Source organism: Pecten maximus, chromosome 5 (assembly GCF_902652985.1).
Source record: "Pecten maximus chromosome 5, xPecMax1.1, whole genome shotgun sequence".
In the NCBI taxonomy this organism is placed as follows: Eukaryota; Metazoa; Mollusca; class Bivalvia; order Pectinida; family Pectinidae; genus Pecten; species Pecten maximus.
In genome coordinates this window covers 25,536,023-25,559,043 of record NC_047019.1, presented here as the reverse complement: position 1 = coordinate 25,559,043, position 23,021 = coordinate 25,536,023, and the positions used below count along the sequence as shown (strand labels likewise).

The 23,021-nt window shown below is 36.2% G+C and overlaps 1 protein-coding gene across 1 annotated transcript; it reads right to left on the bottom strand.

Moving 5' to 3' along the window:
• Positions 1-5,234: 5,234 nt before the first annotated feature.
• Positions 5,235-17,731, bottom strand: LOC117327650 (proteoglycan 4-like). The gene is made up of 6 exons (XM_033884721.1): positions 17,631-17,731; positions 11,773-11,826; positions 10,974-11,309; positions 8,033-8,875; positions 7,365-7,443; positions 5,235-7,114 (listed from the first exon to the last, which is right to left on the bottom strand). Exons 1-6 carry the CDS (start codon positions 17,686-17,688, stop codon positions 6,664-6,666), a joined length of 1,821 nt encoding a protein of 606 aa, XP_033740612.1. The 5' UTR covers positions 17,689-17,731; the 3' UTR covers positions 5,235-6,663.
• Positions 17,732-23,021: the final 5,290 nt, after the last annotated feature.

Sequence of the window (23,021 nt, the reverse complement as noted above, 5' to 3'; positions counted from 1 at the left end):
GAAGGCCTCCATTCTTTATCTTATACCTTTATCTAGAGCAGAAAGAAATAGATATGAGTTGATGTATAGTGGAATCGCCGCAACTGAAGCCAGACTGGCAGGGTGTTAAAGAGGATTTACTAATTTGATAGTTGTAGACATATTTATATACACAACGTTCCATCATTTCCCCAACAATTGATAATTAAAATATAGGACAATAGTTGCTGAAAACAGATGGATCTTCTTTTTTGGATACTGGGGTGACATTAGCTATTTTCAAATATGACGGAACTATACATGCAGTGAGAGAAAGATTAAATAAGTTTTGTAATGGATTACAAACAATGACTTACAGGACCAGCGGTGATATTAGTGTAATCTATAGTGGACTTCGAGTAGCAAAATGTGTTAAAATCAATGGCTTTATCGAGATCTATTAATTATTTTCCACCATTCCTTAGCACTAGTATTATTACCATGGTTAAGTTTATCACGGAGTTTGTTAAAATCATCTGGCTCGGATTTCCGAATGGCGTTTACACAAACATTTCTGTGTTCCCTGAATTTAGACCAGTCATCTACATTACCGGATTGCTTAGCTTTTCGATGATAGTATTATAGTACAATGATTTGATACATCGCATTAACTGTATCTTTTCTTGCGTTCTCTACAAACAACTTTGCCGGTAGAGGACAATTGGTTTCCCCAAGTTGATCTGTAACATCAAGAGAACACTACTGATATATTGTATCTGGGGACTTATATTCCGAAATCATAATAGCCTGAAGGTCAAATAGTCCGAAGACTAGTCCTAAAAGGGGAATATTGTGAAAAGTTGCTCTAAAATGTTATAAGTAGTAGTCATATCACTGAACGTTTGTTATACAGTAGGCTACAGTGCATAAAACGTACATGGTAGGAGGCTTACATAAATAAATAAGAGTCACGAAGTCTTCAACAGAAAATAGTACGACATAAAGAGTAATATGTTATTGTCTTTATTTAATAATGTATGTAGGTGTGTTTTTTTTTTCTTGCTTATTTTAATGTCTATTTACAGGGATGTATACATCTACGTAATATTTATATCAAAGCATAAACGATAAAAAAGTATTCGTTAAATACCCGAAATATGTTGGTATCAATATCTTCGTTAACAATGTCTAAAAGGGAGTCAGAGCTGTACGGCATTCCTTGCGCTTATATCGCCGATTTACGTATACTTATCTATTTTACTTATTACCCAAAACCACCTCACACGGATTCCTTTCTACGAAATATCTGACATTCTCATGGTTTGTAATTCTGTCCGACAGTGGAAATCGAGTATCGGTTCGATACATGAAGGTACATGTAAATACAATTGTATGTTATTGTACCACTGGAAGGTAGGAATTCATGGTTTTCGAGAAATAGAGAATGTAAAACTGCCATCAAGCAACTAGCCAAGATAATCTAATCATAACCTTTGAATTTATATATTAACTTTTAAAACGTACATCAACATATAAAAACCATGTAGAGCAGTGTTGAGAAAAGCATGTTTAGTGGTGGCGAGAAAACCATGTTTTACAGCAGTGGCGAGAAAACCATGTACAGTAGTTGCGAGAAAAAAACATGTACAGTAGTGGCGAGAAAACCATGTACAGTAGTGGCGAGAAAACAACGTACAGCAGTGGCGAGAAAACCATGTTAATTTACAGTAGTGGCGAGAAAAAACCATGTACAGTAGTGGCAAGAAAAAACATTATAGCATTAAAGGGTAAAACGGGATATGTAAATGGCATCAAAATTGACAATTTAATACCTGATAAGGGTGCCAATCAGAACAAAAATTAAACTGGTGACATTTAATGATATGGTTTGGACAATGAAAGATGTAGTCCTGGCCCATACTTTGGTCCTTAGCACATGTGCACCATAAAGGTGATGGTGAGGACTGTATCAACAAGACTTATGACCTGCCCATTACCAAACTCACACATTGTTGCTATTGGGGAGGGGGTATTGCTAATCACGTATCATATTATGATTGTATGTAAAACTAATTTATCATATAGAGTGGGAGACGTTACAAGCATTTTGCACTAATTATCGAAGAGGACTGTCAAATCTTCAATTGTCAAGGGAAATGGCTCACTGGTACACTTGATTACATCCAGAACATCAATAGAAACGAAAGTCAAAAAGATAATACTTAAAGAGACACACCCAGTATGGACTTTCAGTGGAGTCAAATATATTTGGATACGAATGTGGCATATTGTCACGGAATAAAAAAAGCTCTTCAACTTCCGAAATATCGACATTTATAGAATAGGTTTCCTAGAACTAGTAGTTGGAGGGTATGTTATGAATTCGTATTTGTCGACAGATACAAAGATAACAGCTATATGACACACCAACAAAGAGGGGCGATAAGGAGCAGCTTAATTTACCCACCTGACGTCGGGCCAGATGGTATAAGCTGAAATGTTGGGGAGGATTTCACACCTGTTGATCCGCGCCAGTAGGGAATGTATTAATGACACAATAGCGACAACGGATAGGTAACATTCGCTAACTACTAACCAGGCGAACAATCAATCTGATTAAAACACAGATCATCATTATACATATCTACATTGCGTTCATAAGATAATGACGGTAGTAGGTAAGGGGTCATGTTCCGATGACTTTTCATCCAATCGACACGAATGGGAAACGTTTTGTCAGAGTCTGTTTCCGCTCGGCACTCACCGTGGTCGGTAGAGTAGCTACATTATATCTCAAATGTATAAAGAAAATTCTCATGTCAATTTTTTCAAATGAAAAAGATAAGACCATTTTTAAGCCTGACTTCTTGTATTACATTTTTTACTGTTTTATCAATCCTCATATTGACTACTGTGCTACTGTCTGGGGCAACAGTACAAAAAAGAATATTGTAAAGTTGGAGCGCCTTCAGAAGAGAGCAGCCAGAATTATTTTAAATTGTGACTTTTTAACTCCATCTAATGACATGTTTGAATTACTAAGATGCCTGCCTTTTAGCAAAAGAATTGTATATAGTCAGCCTGTTTTTATGTACAAGATACTTAACGATCTAGCTCCACAAGATTTAAATTGTTTTACTAGCATATCTGATGTCCATTGTAGGTCTGCCAGATTCTCAACCACATTTTTGTTTTATTTACCATCTCACAATACAAATACTTTCAAAAAGTCTTTTAAATATCAAGGAGCTCATACATGGAATCTTTTACCAAGTAATGTGAGAAACTGTTCAACACTTTTATCTTTTAAGAAAGCAACAAAGAACTTTTTTTATGGAGTAATCTGTAATCCTGCCGTAGCTGTACTTTTATCCTTCACATTTAATGACAGCTCCAAAATGATGTTGTGTTCTATATATCATATGTGCCTTGTTTAATGTTATAGTATTATTCTTTTATATGTTGTAAATATTGTATATTCTATTACTTATCTTGACCATGTGTAAGACGAGTTTTTAATCTCAACATGTTATCAAGTATAAATAAAGACCATTATTATCAGAGACCTATATTAATTATAAAATTTTAGTATATAGGTCTCTGTTATTATTATTATATTAAACTAATAATATTCGATTGTCCTTAATGTCAACCGAACTAAAACAAGGATGGATAGTATTGCAACAGCAATACAAAGTCCCCTGCCTGACCTAGGAGTGCACCTGTTCATTTCCCATTTTTTAAACTGTTATACTGATCATGTTTACCAAGTTTCGTTAAAATCGGAGTAGTACTTTAGGAGGAGTTGTCCGGACAAACCTCAACCAATGAGGAGCCGGCAGCCATTTGAAAAATGTTTTTTCGAAAAAAAAGGATGCACAACTACATGTTATACTGATAATGTATACCAAGTTTTGTTAAAATCGGAGTAGTACTTTAGGAGGAGTTGTCCGGACAAGCCTCAACCATTGAGAAGCCGGCGGCCATTTTGAAAAATGTTTTTCGAAAGAAAAAAAAAATGTGGGATGCACAACTACATGTTATACTGATAAGGCATACCAAGTTTCATTAAAATCGGAGTAGTACTTTGAGAGGAGTTGTCCGGACAAGCCTCAACCAATGAGAAGCCGGCGGCCATTTTGAAAAATGTTTCTTTCGAAAAAAAAATGTGGGATGCACAACTACATGTTATACTGATAAGGCATACCAAGTTTCATTAAAATCGGAGTAGTTCTTTGAGAGGAGTTGTCCGGACAAGCCTCAACCAATGAGAAGCCGGCGGCCATTTTGAAAAATGCTTTTTCGAAAAAAAAATGTGGGATGCACAACTACATGTTATACTGATAAGGCATACCAAGTTTCATTAAAATCGGAGTAGTACTTTAGGAGGAGTTCTCCGGACAAGCCTCAACCAATGAGAAGCCGGCGGCCATTTTGAAAAATGTTTTTTTCGAAAAAAAATGTGGGATGCACAACTACATGTTATACTAATAAGGCATACCAAGTTTCATTAAAATCGGAGTAGTACTTTGAGAGGAGTTGTCCGGACAAGCCTCAACCAATGAGAAGCCGGCGGCCATTTTGAAAAATGCTTTTTCGAAAAAAAATGTGGGATGCACAACTACATGTTATACTGATAAGGCATACCAAGTTTCATTAAAATCGGAGTAGTACTTTAGGAGGAGTTGTCCGGACAAGCCTCAATCATTGAGAAGCCGGCGGCCATTTTGAAAAATGTTTTTTCGAAAAAAAAAAAAATGTGGGATGCACAACTACATGTTATACTGATCATGTATACCAAGTTTCATTAAAATCGGAGTAGTCCTTTAGGAGGAGTTGTCCGGACAAGCCTCAACCAATGAGAAGCCGGCGGCCATTTTGAAAAATGTTTTTTTCGAAAAAAAATGTGGGATGCACAACTACATGTTATACTGATCATGTATACCAAGTTTCATTAAAATCGGAGTAGTCCTTTAGGAGGAGTTGTCCGGACAAGCCTCAACCAATGAGAAGCCGGCGGCCATTTTGAAAAATGTTTTTTCGAAAAAAAAATGTGGGATGCACAACTACATGTTATACTGATCATGTATACCAAGTTTCGTTAAAATCGGAGTAGTACTTTAGAAGGAGTTGTCCGGACAACTGTTGCGTGACAGACATACAGACAGACGGACGGAGGGACGGACGGACGGACGGAGGGTAAACCTAAAGTCCCTCCGTTTTTCAAACGGCAGGGGACTAATAAGATGGCCGCGCCCATCACAAGCAACTCCATGTCAAAACGATGCATTTATTGCACAAGGAATGGGTAGTTCATGAATTTCGCACTGTCATCCCGGACATAACCCCGGAAAGAGATAATTAGCTTTCGAAGTGCTCAACACTTTTTCTGTCATTTTGCATACACTGCATTAAAGAGACACGATTTGACTGAAAAATATCCCCGTCAATGTCAGAAATGTATTTTAATAGTTCTCTCATCTACGTTGGCCAAAGGAGGCTAGGTACATTCGAAGCAGCATTTTTATAAACCGTCTTTTCTGTACCACGGTACACTTTTGTATTATACGTAACAAAGCATTTTTATTCGATTCTGTACCGCGGTACACTGTTAGGCTGCAAATTAATTATACGTTCTTGTCCCATTCTTTTACCTGCATATTGTCCTTTTCACCTTTGCCACCTACACGACTCCGCCTACTGTATATCTAGGTTTCGTAACACCGATATATATCGATATCGATATAACTGATGCTGTAAGTAAAAGATTCCGTTGTGTATAATGCTATGCAATATGAAGCCAATACCTTCCTCACATTACTAATGCGTGAGTGTGTTCAGGGTCTAATTTGAGTCCGATGACGACTGTCGCGTTCGAATATGATCACCTGTTGAAGACAAAGACACGCCCAGGTTTATCTAACATCACGGGTTAACACATGTGACCAACTACTTTCGTAACAACGATAAACTATAATGGACATACAACGTCCAGGTAAATCTGCCAGTTATAAAAGGCGCCAGATCGACGATCCACCATGCTTCAGGATAAAATAAAATGCATTTTCTATTGTTTTTCGAAAAAAAGTGTTGAAAACCCCTACGTTGTATTTTATTATTTCAAGCATTATACATAATTATGCTATGTACATTGCATGTCGAATATTTATTACGGACATCATACTATGTTCATCGGGAAAACTTCATTACTTTTAATAATCAAAATATATCATATGCATGTAATATATACAACCAATATATTGAACCAATATGTAAAATGTATATGAGGTAAATAGAATGTTAGTTTTCATTGCATTCTACAACTGTAGTAAAAATACATTTTAAAAACAAATCATTGTATGCAATCACCCAATCAGAAACTACAGTGCAAAATATACAGATCATATCAGTTTTGAGAGCTTTAAATGATAATTGAAAAAAATCGTCTATTGATTAATGAAAATGTGCAGGTTATAAGAATATTTGACCGTGCCTTCCGTAACACCACTCAAGCACTCTTTAACATTGACTATAACGTGCATATTAATATTCAGTATACTCATAAGAAAGTAGTTAAGCTAACATTCTAAACTTCATTTATCAATAATTAAGTAAGGAATCAGTAAGTTGATATACCATCCAGGCCAGCTCCTCTAAACATACATACACTAAACAGTATTTAAAATATGTTTTACAGTTTCGCTGTTATTTCATCTGAATAAACGTCATTTTATTGTCCCGTGTTTTGTTTACCTTCGCGTAAATTGGTGCTTCTGCACCGGAAGTATCTGCTCCCTCACTTGGGTAACTACTTCCGGTAGCATGTTTGTCCTCAGGCACGACCGACGAGCCATCTTCTAGGGTACTAGTCTCTGATTCTGCCGTTTCCTCAAACAGAGGGTTGTCACATGTATTAGATACGAGATCAATCTGCGTGGTTTTACCAGAGAACGTCTTGCCAGGCGATGGATATATCTGATCAGTCGGTGGGTCAATGGATAACGGATGGTCGTATAAGATAATTTCCTTCATATCTTCATTGCCAATCGTTTGACCAGAATGAGAAAAATTGAACTTTGGTTTTGTGAGACGACTATATTCTGGATTGGAGTAGTATTCTGTTGTCGGTGGTCTGATGTCTGAAGTAGGTTTCTTACTAAAATTGAAGAAACATTAGCAGATGTACAATTTGATTTTTGTTTCCTCTTTGTGATAAAAACAAAAACAAAACAACAAAACAATCAAAACAAAACAGAATGAAATGAAACGAAACAAAAACAACACGGAACTGCAAGCATTCAATACCGAGAGGAATAAACGGGCTCTACATTGACATTAATTTTGCGAAATCAGAAGATTTCAGGGTGGTTTTATCTCAACAAAATGTGAAAACTTGAATGCCTTACCGTCTACAGTACATCACGAGGACTGCCAGCAGGACAAAGAGAACGAATATACCAACAACTGTCGGAATAATGATGTTTACTGAAAAACAAACGAAGAAAAACAATTAGCATTCATCAACCAATTTTAGTATTTAAAAAAAAAAATGAAAATATGCACCGCGGCATTATATGTGAGATTCCATTCGGAATTGATCAAGACTACCGATTTAAATTACTGCAACACGACTTGATTTAAACCGATCAAGATGGAATGATATACATTTGTACCTCTGAATGAGCGTACCTAAAGAGATTTTGTCATGTCCCTCGTCATAACGTGGAGCAGAATCAACGTTTGTAATTGTTATATACGATTCACAGCAATTGGTCAATATTTGTGCATCAGAAAGTCGTAAGAATGTTCGAGAAACATGGCTGATACACACTTTACATGTATCTAATGTTTTTTTTTTATTCTATCACTTCTGACCAGTATGATATTATGATGACAATGATGATATATGTACCGAAACTGGGGGTTAAAATCACAACTGAGTGTGGACCTGTCATATAATTTTTGTTGTTGTTTTTTTTGTTTTTTGTTTTTTGTTTTTGTATATATAGGAAACTGTTGATTGTTAAACTTCCGAAAAACAAATTACAGAGGACTGGTGATGTCCCAAACTTACGAGTATCCTGGTGTGTATCCATCTTTTTCTCGGTGTCTCCTCGTCTAGTCGTACCAGAAGTGGGAAATGGTGACGAGGTATACACAGTGCTGCTGATATGTGGAACTGGGGTAGGTTTGGGTGTGGTAGACTGAGAAGTTGTAGGTTGAGGTGTGGTATGCTGTGGAGTAGAAGGTGGAAGAGTGGTACGTTGAGGAGTGGTAGGCTGAGGAGTGTTAGGCTGGGGAGTGGTAGGCTGGGGAGTGGTAGGATGGGGAGTGGTAGGTTGGGGAGTGGTAGGATGGGGAGTGGTAGGTTGGGTAGTGGTAGGTTGGGGAGTGGTAGAATGGGGAGTGGTAGGTTGGGTAGTGGTAGGATGGGGAGTGGTAGGATGGGGAGTGGTAGGATGGGGAGTGGTAGGTTGGGGAGTGATAGGATGGGGAGTAGTTGGATGGGGAGTGGTAGGTTGGGGAGTGGTAGGATGGGGAGTGGTAGGTTGGGGAGTGGTAGGATGGGGAGTGGTAGGTTGGGGAGTGGTAGGCTGATGAGTGGTAGGCTTGGGAGTGGTAGGATTGGGAATGGTAGGTTGAGGAGTGGTAGGCTGGGGAGTGGTAGGCTGGGGAGTGGTAGGATTAGGAGTGGTAGGTTGGGGAGTGGTAGGTTGAGGAGTGGAATGATGGGGAGTGGTTAATTGATGAGTAGTTGCCTGAGATGTGGTAGTTTTATGTGTTGTAGGTTTAAGAGTGATAAGGTCAGGAGTGCTTGGCGTATGTGTGATAGGTATGGGTGTGGTGGGCGTGGTCGGCTGACGTGTGGTTGCTATGTCATTAGAGCATGTGATATTGATTTTAGATAATGGATTGCCTGAAAAAGAAGAAGAAAAAAAAAACAGTTACAAATAGTGCACTTACATCTTAGACGGAAAGTCACAGGATCTACGATATCCACGTGAAATAAAATGTCCTGGTTTCAAGGACACAACTCTAAGGTTGAAAAAATGGATTTAAACACCACCTTACATTGTTTTATTTCCACTTTCATAATCGCATTTAAGGAGCTATCAACAATTGTTTTCCACCACGTAATCATTATCGTGCCGTTGGCAACTACCTACCAAATGTACATTATGTAACATACAAAAATCTCACTTCTCGAGTAGTACGTTTTTTCGGTCACCTGAGACAAAGTCTCAAGTGACCTATTCTTATCGCCTTTTGTCCGTCCGTCGTGCGTCGTCCGTCGTGCGTCGTCCGTCCGTAAACAATTTACATTTTCAACATCTTCTCCAAAACCACTGAACCAAATTCAATGAAATTTGGCAGGGAGCTTCTATGGCTAATGTTCAACTAAAATTGTGAATTATATGGTCCCCATCCCCCAGGGGCCTGAGGGGCGGGGCCAAAAAGGGTCAAATTGACAAAAATTTCAAAAATCTTCTTCTCTACTCTCAGATATGGTAGAATCAAATACTCTTCATAGATGGGAGGATCTTAAGGTGCTTTACCAAAATTGTGAATTTCATGACCCTGGGGTCTCACGTTTGCCCCTGGGGAGGGGGTAAACTTTACTATAGTTTATATAGGGAAATCACATTTTTGACTATTATTTGTTGGATTTGTATTGGAATTCATTCTAACTTGTATCAAATTATCAGCATGGGATGACAGTTTGATGGTATGTACATGTTGGCCCTAGTTGACCCCCAGGGGCTGGTGGGCGGGGCCAAAAAGGGTCAAATTGACTAAAATTTCAAAAATCTTCTTCTCTACTCTCAGATATGGTAGAATCAAATACTCTTCATAGATGGAAGGATCTTAAGGTGCTTTACCAAAATTGTGAATTTCATGACCCTGGGGTCTCATGATTGCCCCTGAGGAGGGGGTAAACTTTACTATAGTTTATATAGGGAAATCACATTTTTGACTATTATTTGTTGGATTTGTATTGGAATTCATTCTAACTTGTATCAAATTATCAGCATGGGATGACAGTTTGATGGTATGTACATGTTGGCCCTAGTTGACCCCCAGGGGCTGGTGGGCGGGGCCAAAAAGGGTCAAATTGACTAAAATTTCAAAAATCTTCTTCTCTACTCTCAGATATTGTAGAATCAAATACTCTTCATAGATGGAAGGATCTTAAGGTGCTTTACCAAAATTGTGAATTTCATGACCCTGGGGTCTCACGTTTGCCCCTGGGGAGGGAGTAAACTTTACTATAGTTTATATAGGGAAATCACATTTTTGACTATTATTTGTTGGATTTGTATTGGAATTCATTCTAACTTGGTTCAAATTATCAGCATGAGATGACAGTTTGATGGTATGTACATGTTGGCCCTAGTTGACCCCCAGGGGCTGGTGGGCGGGGCCAAAAAGGGTCAAATTGACTAAAATTTCAAAAATCTTCTTCTCTACTCTCAGATATGGTAGAATCAAATACTCTTCATAGATGGAAGGATCTTAAGGTGCTTTACCAAAATTGTGAATTTCATGACCCTGGGGTCTCACGTTTGCCCCTGGGGAGGGGGTAAACTTTACTATAGTTTATATAGGGAAATCACATTTTTGACTATCATTTGTTTTATTTGTTTTGAAATTCATTCTTTCATTAAAATTTAATGAAATATTTCAAAAATCAGGTGACCGTTAAGGCCCATGGGCCTCTTGTTCCATTACACGTTTTCAAATTATATCAATTAAAACAGACGATGTTTTCGTGAGAAAATATCATAGATCCTATGCATAACAATTGAACTAAAATATCTAAATAGTAGCATTCGCTTTACATTCCACTCATTAAATACACATCGAAAATACATTAGTAACCCACCCCAATGTTATTTGTAAAAACGAAAGAAATTATTATTAGGTAATAAATTCATTAAAACCCTGCTTAATCGAGAGCTTTATGTTGAAGTGAGGAAATTGTATAGATGGCGATAATAAGATGTGTCGCTTACCTACTGTTAATGATAAACAGTATCGCGAATCACTCATCAGCGACTGTCTGATTAGGTTAACCGTGATGACGTCACCATCCGCTACTGTCAAACTTCCGGTGACATAGTTACACTGGCCAGTGATCTCTCCATTCGTCTTTTGAATTTCCACAAAGGACCCACAACCAACGTTTGGTCCTAGGTTTTGGAAATTGGAGATAGACATGGATGTAGCTCCGGACGGAGATTGCACTACAGCCTTACAACTGCACGCGCTCAATTTGACGTCATTGGTGTCATACATGTCGACGAGGACACTTCGTCCCAGACTTGTTCCTCCAGAGCATATTTTGCTAGCTTAAAGACGAAATAGCTTCACATGATAGTCGTATCTTACCCTTTTATTTTATAATTACTATGAAATTAATTAATGTACAAAACATGACATACTAGAATGAATCAATGTCGCTGCATTTTTTAAACAAGTTTGCCAACAGAAAAACGACAAAAAGTCTCAATTATGAGGGAGTTTGTCAAGAACGAGTCTTGTCATCGATCCAGACGCTACAAAAGCCCAGCCTGAGTGTTGACACAGCACTGTTTACGATATATTGAATTGCTTTTTCTTTTGTATGATTTTGAAAAAAAAACATTAATAAAATTCAATATTTACACTGTCGAATCTGAAATGTTCACCGCCATTAACTGTTTGCACACAGCTTTTAGCTATTCGAAGTAGACAATCTATTCCCACCACCGTCAAAATATTCAATACCTGTAAATGCAGGAAACAATGTAAAATGCATCGACATGTACTTACAAGGATAGCCCTCTAAGTCTCCTAGCAGTTTACAGTCATTGGACACGGCTCCAACTGTAAAATAAAATCAATCAAAACATGTTATCCACTGAAAAATGTATATGTTACAGGCATAAAAACCTTACATATAACATGTATAATCGTATACATGATGTCTGCCATTAAGTATTACTAATAATGATGTGCAAAACAGCTTTCACACGTGAGTGATTTCAATTACGGGTATTCCGATTTTGTCAATAAAGATGTCCTTAAGATATAGGGCCTAGAATACTTGTGTGTCGCATTCTGACAAAACGAGCAGTACGTACTTCTATGGTTCTGTGTTTAATACGCTGTAGTTATATTTTGTTATCTGTAAAGAATTGATTTTACTATCAGTAATTAGATATATGTATTCCACTTTAAGTGGAATGGTACATGTATGACGAAATCAGGCTGTTTTTCAGATTCGGAAGTTTTTTTAGAATTTGAAAATAGAAATCCTTCGTGTAAGTACATTACATGTACCAATCTTTTCCCCATTTACAAGTCTTTTTCCCATTTACCAGTCTTTTTCCCATTTACCAGTATTTTCCCCATTTACCAGTCTTTTTCCCATTTACCAGTCTTTTTCCTATTTATCAGTCTTTTTTTCCCATTTATCAATCCTTTTCCCATTAACCAATCCTTTTCCCATTTAACAGTCTTTTTCCCATTTACCAATCCTTTTCCCATTTAACAGTCTTTTTCCCATTTACCAATCTTTTTCCCATTTGCCAGTCTTTTTCCCATTTACCAATCCTTTTCCCATTTACCAGTCTTTTCCCATTTACCAATCATTTTCCCATTTACCAATCATTTTCCCATTTACCAGTATTTTTCCCATTTACCAGTCTTTCCCCATTTACCAATCCTTTTCCCATTTACCAGTCCTTTTCCCATTTACCAATCATTTCCCCATTTACCAATCCTTTTCCCATTTACCAGTCCTTTTCCCATTTACCAATCATTTTCCCATTTACCAATCATTTTCCCATTTACCAATCTTTTTCCCATTTACCAGTCTTTTTCCCATTTACCTGTCTTTTTCCCCATTTACCAATCCTTTTCCCATTTACAAGCAGCAATACAATCTGACTACATGTTTGTCTTCAGTATCATATTGTGTTTCATTTTTTATGCATCGTATCTTTACCAGCGAAGCGGTGGTGGGTTTCGTGTATTCGGAATGACTATAAACGTAAATAAGAAACAGGATAGGTCCGTACCCTATGATACACTCGTTATAAAAGATTTTATATACATGTGAAAAATGATAGGTGCCGAGACAGTACCCAGGGGAGGTTTATATAAGGGAATAAAGGTGTTTTTTTAGAGTTTAGGAGACAGACCCAAATTTCAACAATATTCCTCAGCTTGAAAAATCTAAATTTCCTTCAGATTTTTTCAAATTCCAAGAATGCTTGATCATAAAAGAAAAAAGAAAGAGCTAAGGATTTTTTTTTAATTGAGGTGTCGTGAAACTGGCACCAGGCTGTAATCAGGTAGACAATACTCATATAATGAAGATATCCAAATTTGAGTATCGTTTAGTCAAATTTCAGTTTGTAGATGAGATGAGGGCGATAAAAATATATACATGTACAGACTTGAGCAAAATCCCTTATGATTTTTTGTCTGGGAAAAGACCGGTTCTTCCAGTAAAAAGTATTAATGTAACGACCCAGTACAACTCCTGTTTGTAAGCCATGCAGATTTTGGGGTCTCAAGGCTATAATTATCTAACGTTATTATACCAATAAAATGCTCTAGAAGCGAGTTGTGTGCTTTTAAGTTTTTAGAATTCTTGTGGGAAGGTTTTTCCGAAACGTATCGGGCATGGGATAGTTCATTGTTGAAAAAATATCGGAAAACTTCAATAAAAATGTACCAAATAAACAGTAGCGTTCCTCGGTGTATATAATTCCCCCCTTTCTCACTGGCACGTATTAGTCTGTTAACATAGTCATTTGAATGCACACTGCAATATATCGCGTAATATAACATTCTCTGTACCTTTAACGATATCATTACAGCTTAAACATGTTAATAAAATTCAACATTTTAAGTGCATACATCAAACCAGTAATCATCCTGATACATTTCTGATAACGAGTTGGATATTTCTATTGCTACCTGATTCATGACTTGTACGTATGGAAAACAAGAAAAGACAAAACGTCCACAGGTTTTATAAGAGGCATTTATTTATTGCCTAGATCAAATATGGACACGTTAGGATGCCATTAAATTGGTATAGGCACACAATGTCGGGTATGTGTCTTCGACGGTGACAGTATAGCAAATCTATAGTCATTGTATTCCCCCTGTGTGGAAATAAGCATGTCAGTTATTCCCCCTGTGTGGAAATAAGCATGTCAGTTATTCCCCCTGTGTGGAAATAAGCATTTCAGTTATCCCCTTGTGTGGCAATAAGCATGTCAGTTATTCCCCCCGTGTGAAAATAAGCATGTCAGTTATTCCCCCTGTGTGGAAATAAGCATGTCAGTTATTCCCCATGTGTGGAAATAAGCATGTCAGTTATTCCCCCTGTGTGGAAATAAGCATGTCAGTTATCCCCTTGTGTGGAAATAAGCATCTCAGTTATTCCCCATGTGTGGAAATAAGCATGTCAGTTATTCCCCCTGTTTGGAAATAAGCATGTCAGTTATTCCCCCAGTGTGAAAATAACCATGTCAGTTATTCCACATGCGTATAAGATTAGCGAAGAAACCGTGTCTTAACCCTAAGTAAGGTGTGCATTAACTTAATTGCAAAAGTGGTTTTATCTGAGTTGATGCGAGATGCATTTTTTTGTTGATATATGTTGGGACCTGCGTTTGTATTATGGGTGAAATATTGATATAAAACATTAGATTGGGGACATTTATAGATTTTACAGATACATCAAAAAATTGCGGACTTAACCTTGACCTATTATCGAACGTTATCACAGAAGGGCTCGGCTTTCTCTGTTTTACCATGAAATCAAATCGCGGTAGGCTTCATGTCACGCGCTCTCGACATGATGTCATGTTTTCCGTTAGACAAATCTGCACGTCATTTCTTAAATTCTTGAAATTGTTTGGTGTTTGCATTTACGAATTCGTTTAACTAGTATACGTACATACTTCATATACGTGCCACCGTACAATGCACCACTATAACGAACTCAGGTGAAATAAGATCATTGTGAACGTGCCTTGAATACGTGATGTTTTAACAAATTATACACATATAATTTAAAATTGTTGATTTTACATAAACGATTATATTGTTAAAGTTGTCTGTTAAAATGTAGAAATCAAATGTGTATTTAACTACGCACGCTGTTTACAGTACATGTATATGCACGAAGTGTCATGTACATGGCGGTCTTTTAAACAAGATATGCGGTTATCAGGCTATAATATAGCTAATAACCGTGGTAGTCTTATTCCATTTTTCTTCTATTTTTGTTTTACATAACAAGTCAAAACCTCTCTGAAATAGTGCCTAACAGTGATTTAAACATCGTTTTGATATACTGTACTTCAATAATGAATTCCCCCTTGTCCTACACAAGGTATTTCGGAACACACATTTGTCGGTACTGTTGCGTGGAGACCCTGCTGTCATTTTATGTCTTACCTTTGTGTATAAGATATAAACATAAAATTATCCAGGTAACAATTGTTATGGGTGTGTAACGCCCCAGAACATCTCGGAAAGGTCAGCTTGTGATAGGTGATTCAGGGGGCGGGACCATTTGTCTATCACTTATTGAACCCTTCGTATAACAAAGGCTAGTCTGGCAATGACCCCGGTATACACATTGAAATGACCATCTCGCCTATATAAGCTACCCGCTCGTGATCAGACAGTCGACAACGGTATTATCGAACTACATTTACAATGTATATATGATGTTATATGGTTTATGTTTGTTATAACTTCATTTACAACGTATATATGGTAACATACTATTAGTCTAAATTCGCGACAAGATATAACACTTGTTTTATGAAGACAGAAACACAATTCTTGTACACGAAATCAAATGTGAGAGCAAATCTATGTTTACATATTATTAGAAAACTCATTGCGGTTTTGGCAAGCAGTTATGATTAATGTAATGTACATGTATAACACAAATCAATAATAAATGCGTACGCAGATCTACTATAACCCGAATTAACAGACATGAATATTCTCACAAACAAGAACTTCCTTCAATTTAAAATTTTGTACATGTAAATCAAGCTGTATACGGAGCTAACTACATGTATGCTACACAACTTGAGCTCAGTTGATTCCGCATCAGATAGTTTTGTGAGACCGGTAGCATTAAGTACACATGTAATATTACTTCTAATTGAATACACGCACAATTTGACGTCTGTAATGTACATTAAAATGGTACACATACATAGTAAAGGACAGCCTGCCATTGGGTCCTACCTACACAGATTTATTACATAATGTCGTCAGGTAACAGCACTTTACGGGGACCTATACGTACATATAACAATAAACGAAAATCGCTTCATTTTCCTATTTACATTCCTTGTCGAATACATGTTATCCACCAAAACATAAATTCTTGGGCCAAACCAGTGCTCGTGTTAATGTTTTACATGTACAGTAACCGCAGCCCTCACACAACAAAAAAACAACAACATTCTTCATCTGTTTGGGCAAATAATGTATTATTTGAAGGATTTATGTATACATGTATATGATATTATAATTATTTTCTGTACCTATGATTTCTTGAACGAAAGTGACACAGCTACATAGCCTAAACTAACAATAACATTTGCCGGCCCGAAGAGGGAAAAATACTTTACTTAAGCATGCGCAGTAGTCTGCTTATGAGCGGTAATATATGTATTGTTACTGGTTTGCATTAATTCACGTATTGAGAAAACATGATTGTGGACAATTTTCGCTATTAAGGTAAAACTATTCGTTTTTATGATATACCTTGATAAACATAGCTCCTGTAATATTTTCTAACAGTGATATTATCGTTATAGTCGCCTTTAACAATACCAAACCTAAACATATATACATATATTCGGATTGCATGGTGCGTCATGTTTTATTACGCCTGCTACAGAAATAAAGCAGTGTATACCGAATGTGTAGGATTATATCATGCCATGTTCTATTTTATATATTAGTTTTTTTAACGGTTCAAAAGGGAAGCTAAAAAAACCCTTAACTTTGAGGTAGAGTTTCATTTTTCACGGACTGACGACCATGTTCTGAATGTGTGGTGGTTACATCTTGGTAAGTGTTGTACAAAAATGTAATACTACACGGGTATATCTACCCAATAAGGACGCTCCACATATATATACACGTTAGTCTTTATATTCAACCATAACATGTACATGTACCTGGTACAGTCTTTCGTGAATGCGGAAGTGATCGCCATCGTTTCAAATAAAGTCAGTAACGTTTACCCGTCGATGTCATAATATACACATGTATGTATTTAGTACATTGATTTAGTTATGATTTTCAGGATAACTTCAGAAATGTCTGGGAAAAAACCCCTTTGAATAACATCAACTTTTATTCTATATCATTACTCTATTTCTATTTACACCCAGAAATACATTCACGATACAAAATTATTCTAATCTCTGTGTCCCTCTCCCCCCTATATCTTATACATATAGTGTATAAGTACAAAACATGTGTCCCATCCTTTTGCTTCAATATAATATGTTTCAGCAAAAAAATCATATATAATTCTGTGGCTGACATAAGCGCTATACGAAGAAGAGGTTGTAATGTGGTGTGTATGTGGTGTGTATGTGGTGTGGAATGAAAAAAAAACTACTTACCTTGACAAATACTTATTAATAAAATCTGCATCAACCTGAGAAAACTGAGTGACTCCATTCTCGAAAGAAACACAAATAGTCTTCCGGGTGTTTGTTGAACCAGGTAGGTAATATAATATTGTTGGTCACGTGTCCTGATACATTTTATCGTCATCCACAATTACAGTACTCAGTGAATATTCATATCTCAGGCATTAACAGTTCACGTAATTGGATTTGGGGGTAGCCTAAGATAACAGATTGTTTCTGTAACATGTCAAAGTCAAGTCACTCCGGTAGGAAACCCTGTCTACCGTTATCCTTTTGTCAACTTCCCTTTGTGAGGTCCCGGGAAAACAAATAAGACAGCTTTTAAGGTCTTGAAAGTTTCCCGCTGTGCATTTTTGTTTAAATACATATAGTTTGATCTGGGTCCGTGTCTCATTCATCTAAATTTTTACATAACATTATTTATTACTTTATGGATAGTAACATCATAACCCAACTCGGACAGTTCTGGACCATATAAATGTAGTATTGCGATTTTGCTTAGTTTGGTTTAACGTCCTATTAACAGCCAGGGTCATTTAATGACGTGCCAGGTTTTGGAGGTTTGGAGAAAGCATGTATACCCGGAGAAAAACCACCGGCCTACGGTCAGCACCTGGCAACTGCCCCACGTGGGTTTCGAACTCGCGACCCAGAGATGGGGGGCTAGTGATAAATTGTCAGGACAGCAACCACGTTTTACGAACTAGTAATACAGCTGACGTTACAAATACATATATACTCTCTGACAATTAACACTGTAAAGAAGGTGGTAATTGTCAGTGTGAAACACGAGCGGTGGTAAATAAAACACGAGTTTTAGCAAGTGTGTTTTCTTTTGTAACTTTGGAAATATACCTAACGCGAGTGACAGGATAACATAAACGACAAGCAGAAGTTTGTGTGACCTGTATCTATCACAATAGAATAGCTATCCTGAGGGTGAATTTGCCTGTTTTGTCTGAACGTGTCTTATTTTCACAATATCAGTTGGGGTGTAAGAATACTGCTAATCAATATGCAAAACTGACAATTAAGGAACTGTGTGCAGATATTACAATTAATTGTTAATCATTAACAAGATTAGTAAGTTGTTTATTTCTATAGCAATTATTCGATAAGGATCTATATGAAAAATAACTTGTCGCGAAAAACAAGTGCGAACTACTTTTTGTGTGTCATCATTTCCGCTGTCCTGTGAAGTGCCCTTCAAACCCCATTGGACCACAATATTAAAAATTGTCGCAGTCAAAGGGCACCGTTTCAACCAATTAAAACATGTTTAAAGTCTATTCCAAGTGTGGTATAGATTATTCATTATTCAACAATTGTAATATTTATTCGACGCCCTTTGAATTAAATAACCATCACCTATTATGATAGAAAATCTTATCTTTTTTCTTCAGTATGAATAAAAGCTGGAATAACAATGATGAACGACGTATAGTCAATAACGATGGTAGAGGTATAGTCAATAACGATGGTAGAGGTATAGTCAATAACGATGATAGAGGTATAGTCAATAACGATGATAGAGGTATAGTCAATAACGATGATAGATGTATAGTCAATAACGATGATAGAGGTATAGTCAATAACGATGATAGAGGTATAGTCAATAACGATGGTAGAGGTACATTTGTAAAGTCAATAACGATGATAGAGGTATAGCCAATAGCGATGATAGAGGTAAAGTCAATAACGATGATAGACGTAAAGTCAATAACGATGATAGATGTATAGTCAATAACGACGATAGAGGTATAGTCAATAACGATGGTAGAGGTATAGTCAATAACGATGATAGACATATAGTCAATAACGATGATAAAGGTATAGTCAATAACGATGATAAAGGTATAGTCAATAACGATGATAGATGTATAGTCAATAACGATGACAGATGTATAGTCAATAACGATGATAGATGTATAGTCAATAACGATGATAGACATATAGTCAATAACGATGATAGATGTATAGTCAATAACGATGATAGAGGTATAGTCAATAACGATGATAGTCATATAGTCAATAACGATGATAAAGGTATAGTCAATAACGATGATAGATGTATAGTCAATAACGATGATAGATGTATAGTCAATAACGATGACAGATGTATAGTCAATAACGATGATAGATGTATAGTCAATAACGATGATAGACATATAGTCAATAACGATGATAGATGTATAGTCAATAACGATGATAGAGGTATAGTCAATAACGATGATAGAGGTATAGTCAATAACGATGGTAGAGGTATAGTCAATAACGATGATAGATGTATAGTCAATAACGATGATAGACATATAGCCAATAACGATGATAGATGTATAGTCAATAACGATGACAGATGTATAGTCAATAACGATGATAGAGGTGAAGTCAATAACGATGACAGACGTATAGTCAATAACGATGATATATGTAAAGCCAATAACGATGGTAGAGGTATAGTCAATAACGATGATAGACATATAGTCAATAACGATGATAGAGGTGAAGTCAATAACGATGACAGACGTATAGTCAATAACGATGATAGATGTATAGTCAATAACGATGATAGAGGTATAGTCAATAACGATGATAGAGGTATAGTCAATAACGATGATAGATGTATAGTCAATAACGATGATAGATGTATAGTCAATAACGATGATAGACATATAGCCAATAACGATGATAGATGTATAGTCAATAACGATGACAGATGTATAGTCAATAACGATGATAGACATATAGCCAATAACGATGATAGATGTATAGTCAATAACGATGATAGATGTAAAGTCAATAACGATGATAGACGTATAGTCAATAACGATGGTAGAGGTGAAGTCAATAACGATGATAGAGGTAAAGCCAATAACGATGATAGACGTAAAGTCAATAACAATGATAGAAGTGAAGTCAATAACGATGACAGACGTAAAGCCAATAACGATGATAGACGTATAGTCAATAACGATGATAGACGTATAGTCAATAACGATGATAGAGGCGAAGTCAATAACGATGATAGACGTATAGTCAATAACGATGATAGACGTAAAGTCAATAACGATGATAGAGGTAAAGTCAATAACGATGATAGACATATAGTCAACAACGATGATAGACGTATAGTCAATAACGATGATAGAGGTATAATCAATAACGATGATAGATGTATAGTCAATAACGATGATTGATGTAAAGTCAATAACGATGATAAACGTATAGTCAATATAAACGTATAGTCAATAACGATGATAAACGAAAAGTCAATAACGATGATAGATGTAAAGTCAATAACGATGATAAAGGTATAGTCAATATAAACGTATAGTCAATAACGATGATAGAGGTATAGTCAATAACGATGATAGACGTAAAGCCAATAACGATGATAGACGTAAAGTCAATAACGATGATAGAAGTGAAGTCAATAACGATGACAGACGTATAGTCAATAACGATGATAGACGTATAGTCAATAACGATGACAGACGTATAGTCAATAACGATGATAGAGGTATAGTCAATAGCGAAGATAGAGGTATAGTCAACAACGATGATAGATGTATAGTCAATAACGATGATTGATGTAAAGTCAATAACGATGATAAACGTATAGTCAATATAAACGTATAGTCAATAACGATGATAGAGGTATAGTCAATAACGATGATATATGTATAGTCAATAACGGTGATATATGTATAGTCAATAACGGTGATAGAGGTATAGTCAATAACGATGATAGACGTAAAGTCAATAACCATGATAGACGTAAAGTCAATAACGATGATAGAGGTAAAGTAAATAACGATGATAGAGGCGAAGTCAATAACGTTGAAAGACGTAAAGTCAATAACGATGATAGACGTATAGTCAATAACGATGATAGACGTATAGTCAATAACGATGATAGAGGCGAAGTCAATAACGATGATAGACGTAAAGTCAATAACGATGATAGACGTATAGTCAATAACGATGATAGAGGTATAGTCAATAACGATGATTGACGTAAAGTCAATAACGATGATAGACGTAAAGTCAATAACGATGATAGAGGTATAGTCAATAACGATGATAGACGTAAAGCCAATAACGATGATAGACGTAAAGTCAATAACGATGATAGACGTAAAGTCAATAACGATGATAGACGTAAAGTCAATAACGATGATAGACGTAAAGTCAATAACGATGATAGAGGTATAGTCAATAACGATGATAGACGTAAAGTCAATAACGATGATAGACGTAAAGTCAATAACGATGATAGACGTAAAGTCAATAACGATGATAGAGGTATAGTCAATAACGATGATAGACGTAAAGTCAATAACGATGATAGACGTAAAGTCAATAACGATGATAGAGGTATAGTCAATAACGATGATAGAGGTATAGTCAATAACGATGATAGACGTAAAGTCAATAACGAAAATAGACGTAAAGTCAATAACGATGATAGAAGTGAAGTCAATAACGATGATAAACGTATAGTCATTAACGATGATAGATGTATATTCAATAATGATGATAGAAGTGAAGTCAATAACGATGATAGACGTAAAGTCAATAACGATGATAGAGGTATAGTCAATAACGATGATAAACGTATAGTCATTAACGATGATAGATGTATAGTCAATAATGATGATAGAGGCGAAGTCAATAACGATGATAGACATATAGTCAATAACGATGATAGATGTAAAGTCAATAACGACGATAGACGTAAAGTCAATGACGATGATAGAGGTATAGTCAATAACGATGATAGATGTATAGTCAATAACGATGATAGATGTACATTTGTAAAGTCAATAACGATGATAGATGTATAGTCAATAACGATGATAGACGTAAAGTCACTAACGATGATAGAGGTATAGTCAAAAACGATGATAGACGTAAAGCCAATAACGATGATAGATGTATAGTCAATAACGATGATAGAGGTATAGTCAATAACGATGATAGAGGTATAGTCAATAACGATGATAGATGTATAGTCAATAACGATGACAGACGTATAGTCAATAACGATGATAGATGTATAGTCAATAACGATGATAGACGTAAAGCCAATAACGATGATAGAGGTATAGTCAAAAACGACGAGTGACGTATAGTCAATAACGATGATAGAGGTATAGTCAATAACGATGATAGAGGTATAGTCAATAACGATGATAGACGTATAGTCAATAACGATGATAGACGTAAAGTCAATAACGATGACAGACGTATAGTCAATGACGATGATAGTCATATAGTCAATAACGATGATAGATGTATAGTCAATAACGATGATAGACGTATAGTCAATAACGATGATAGACGTATAGTCAATAACGA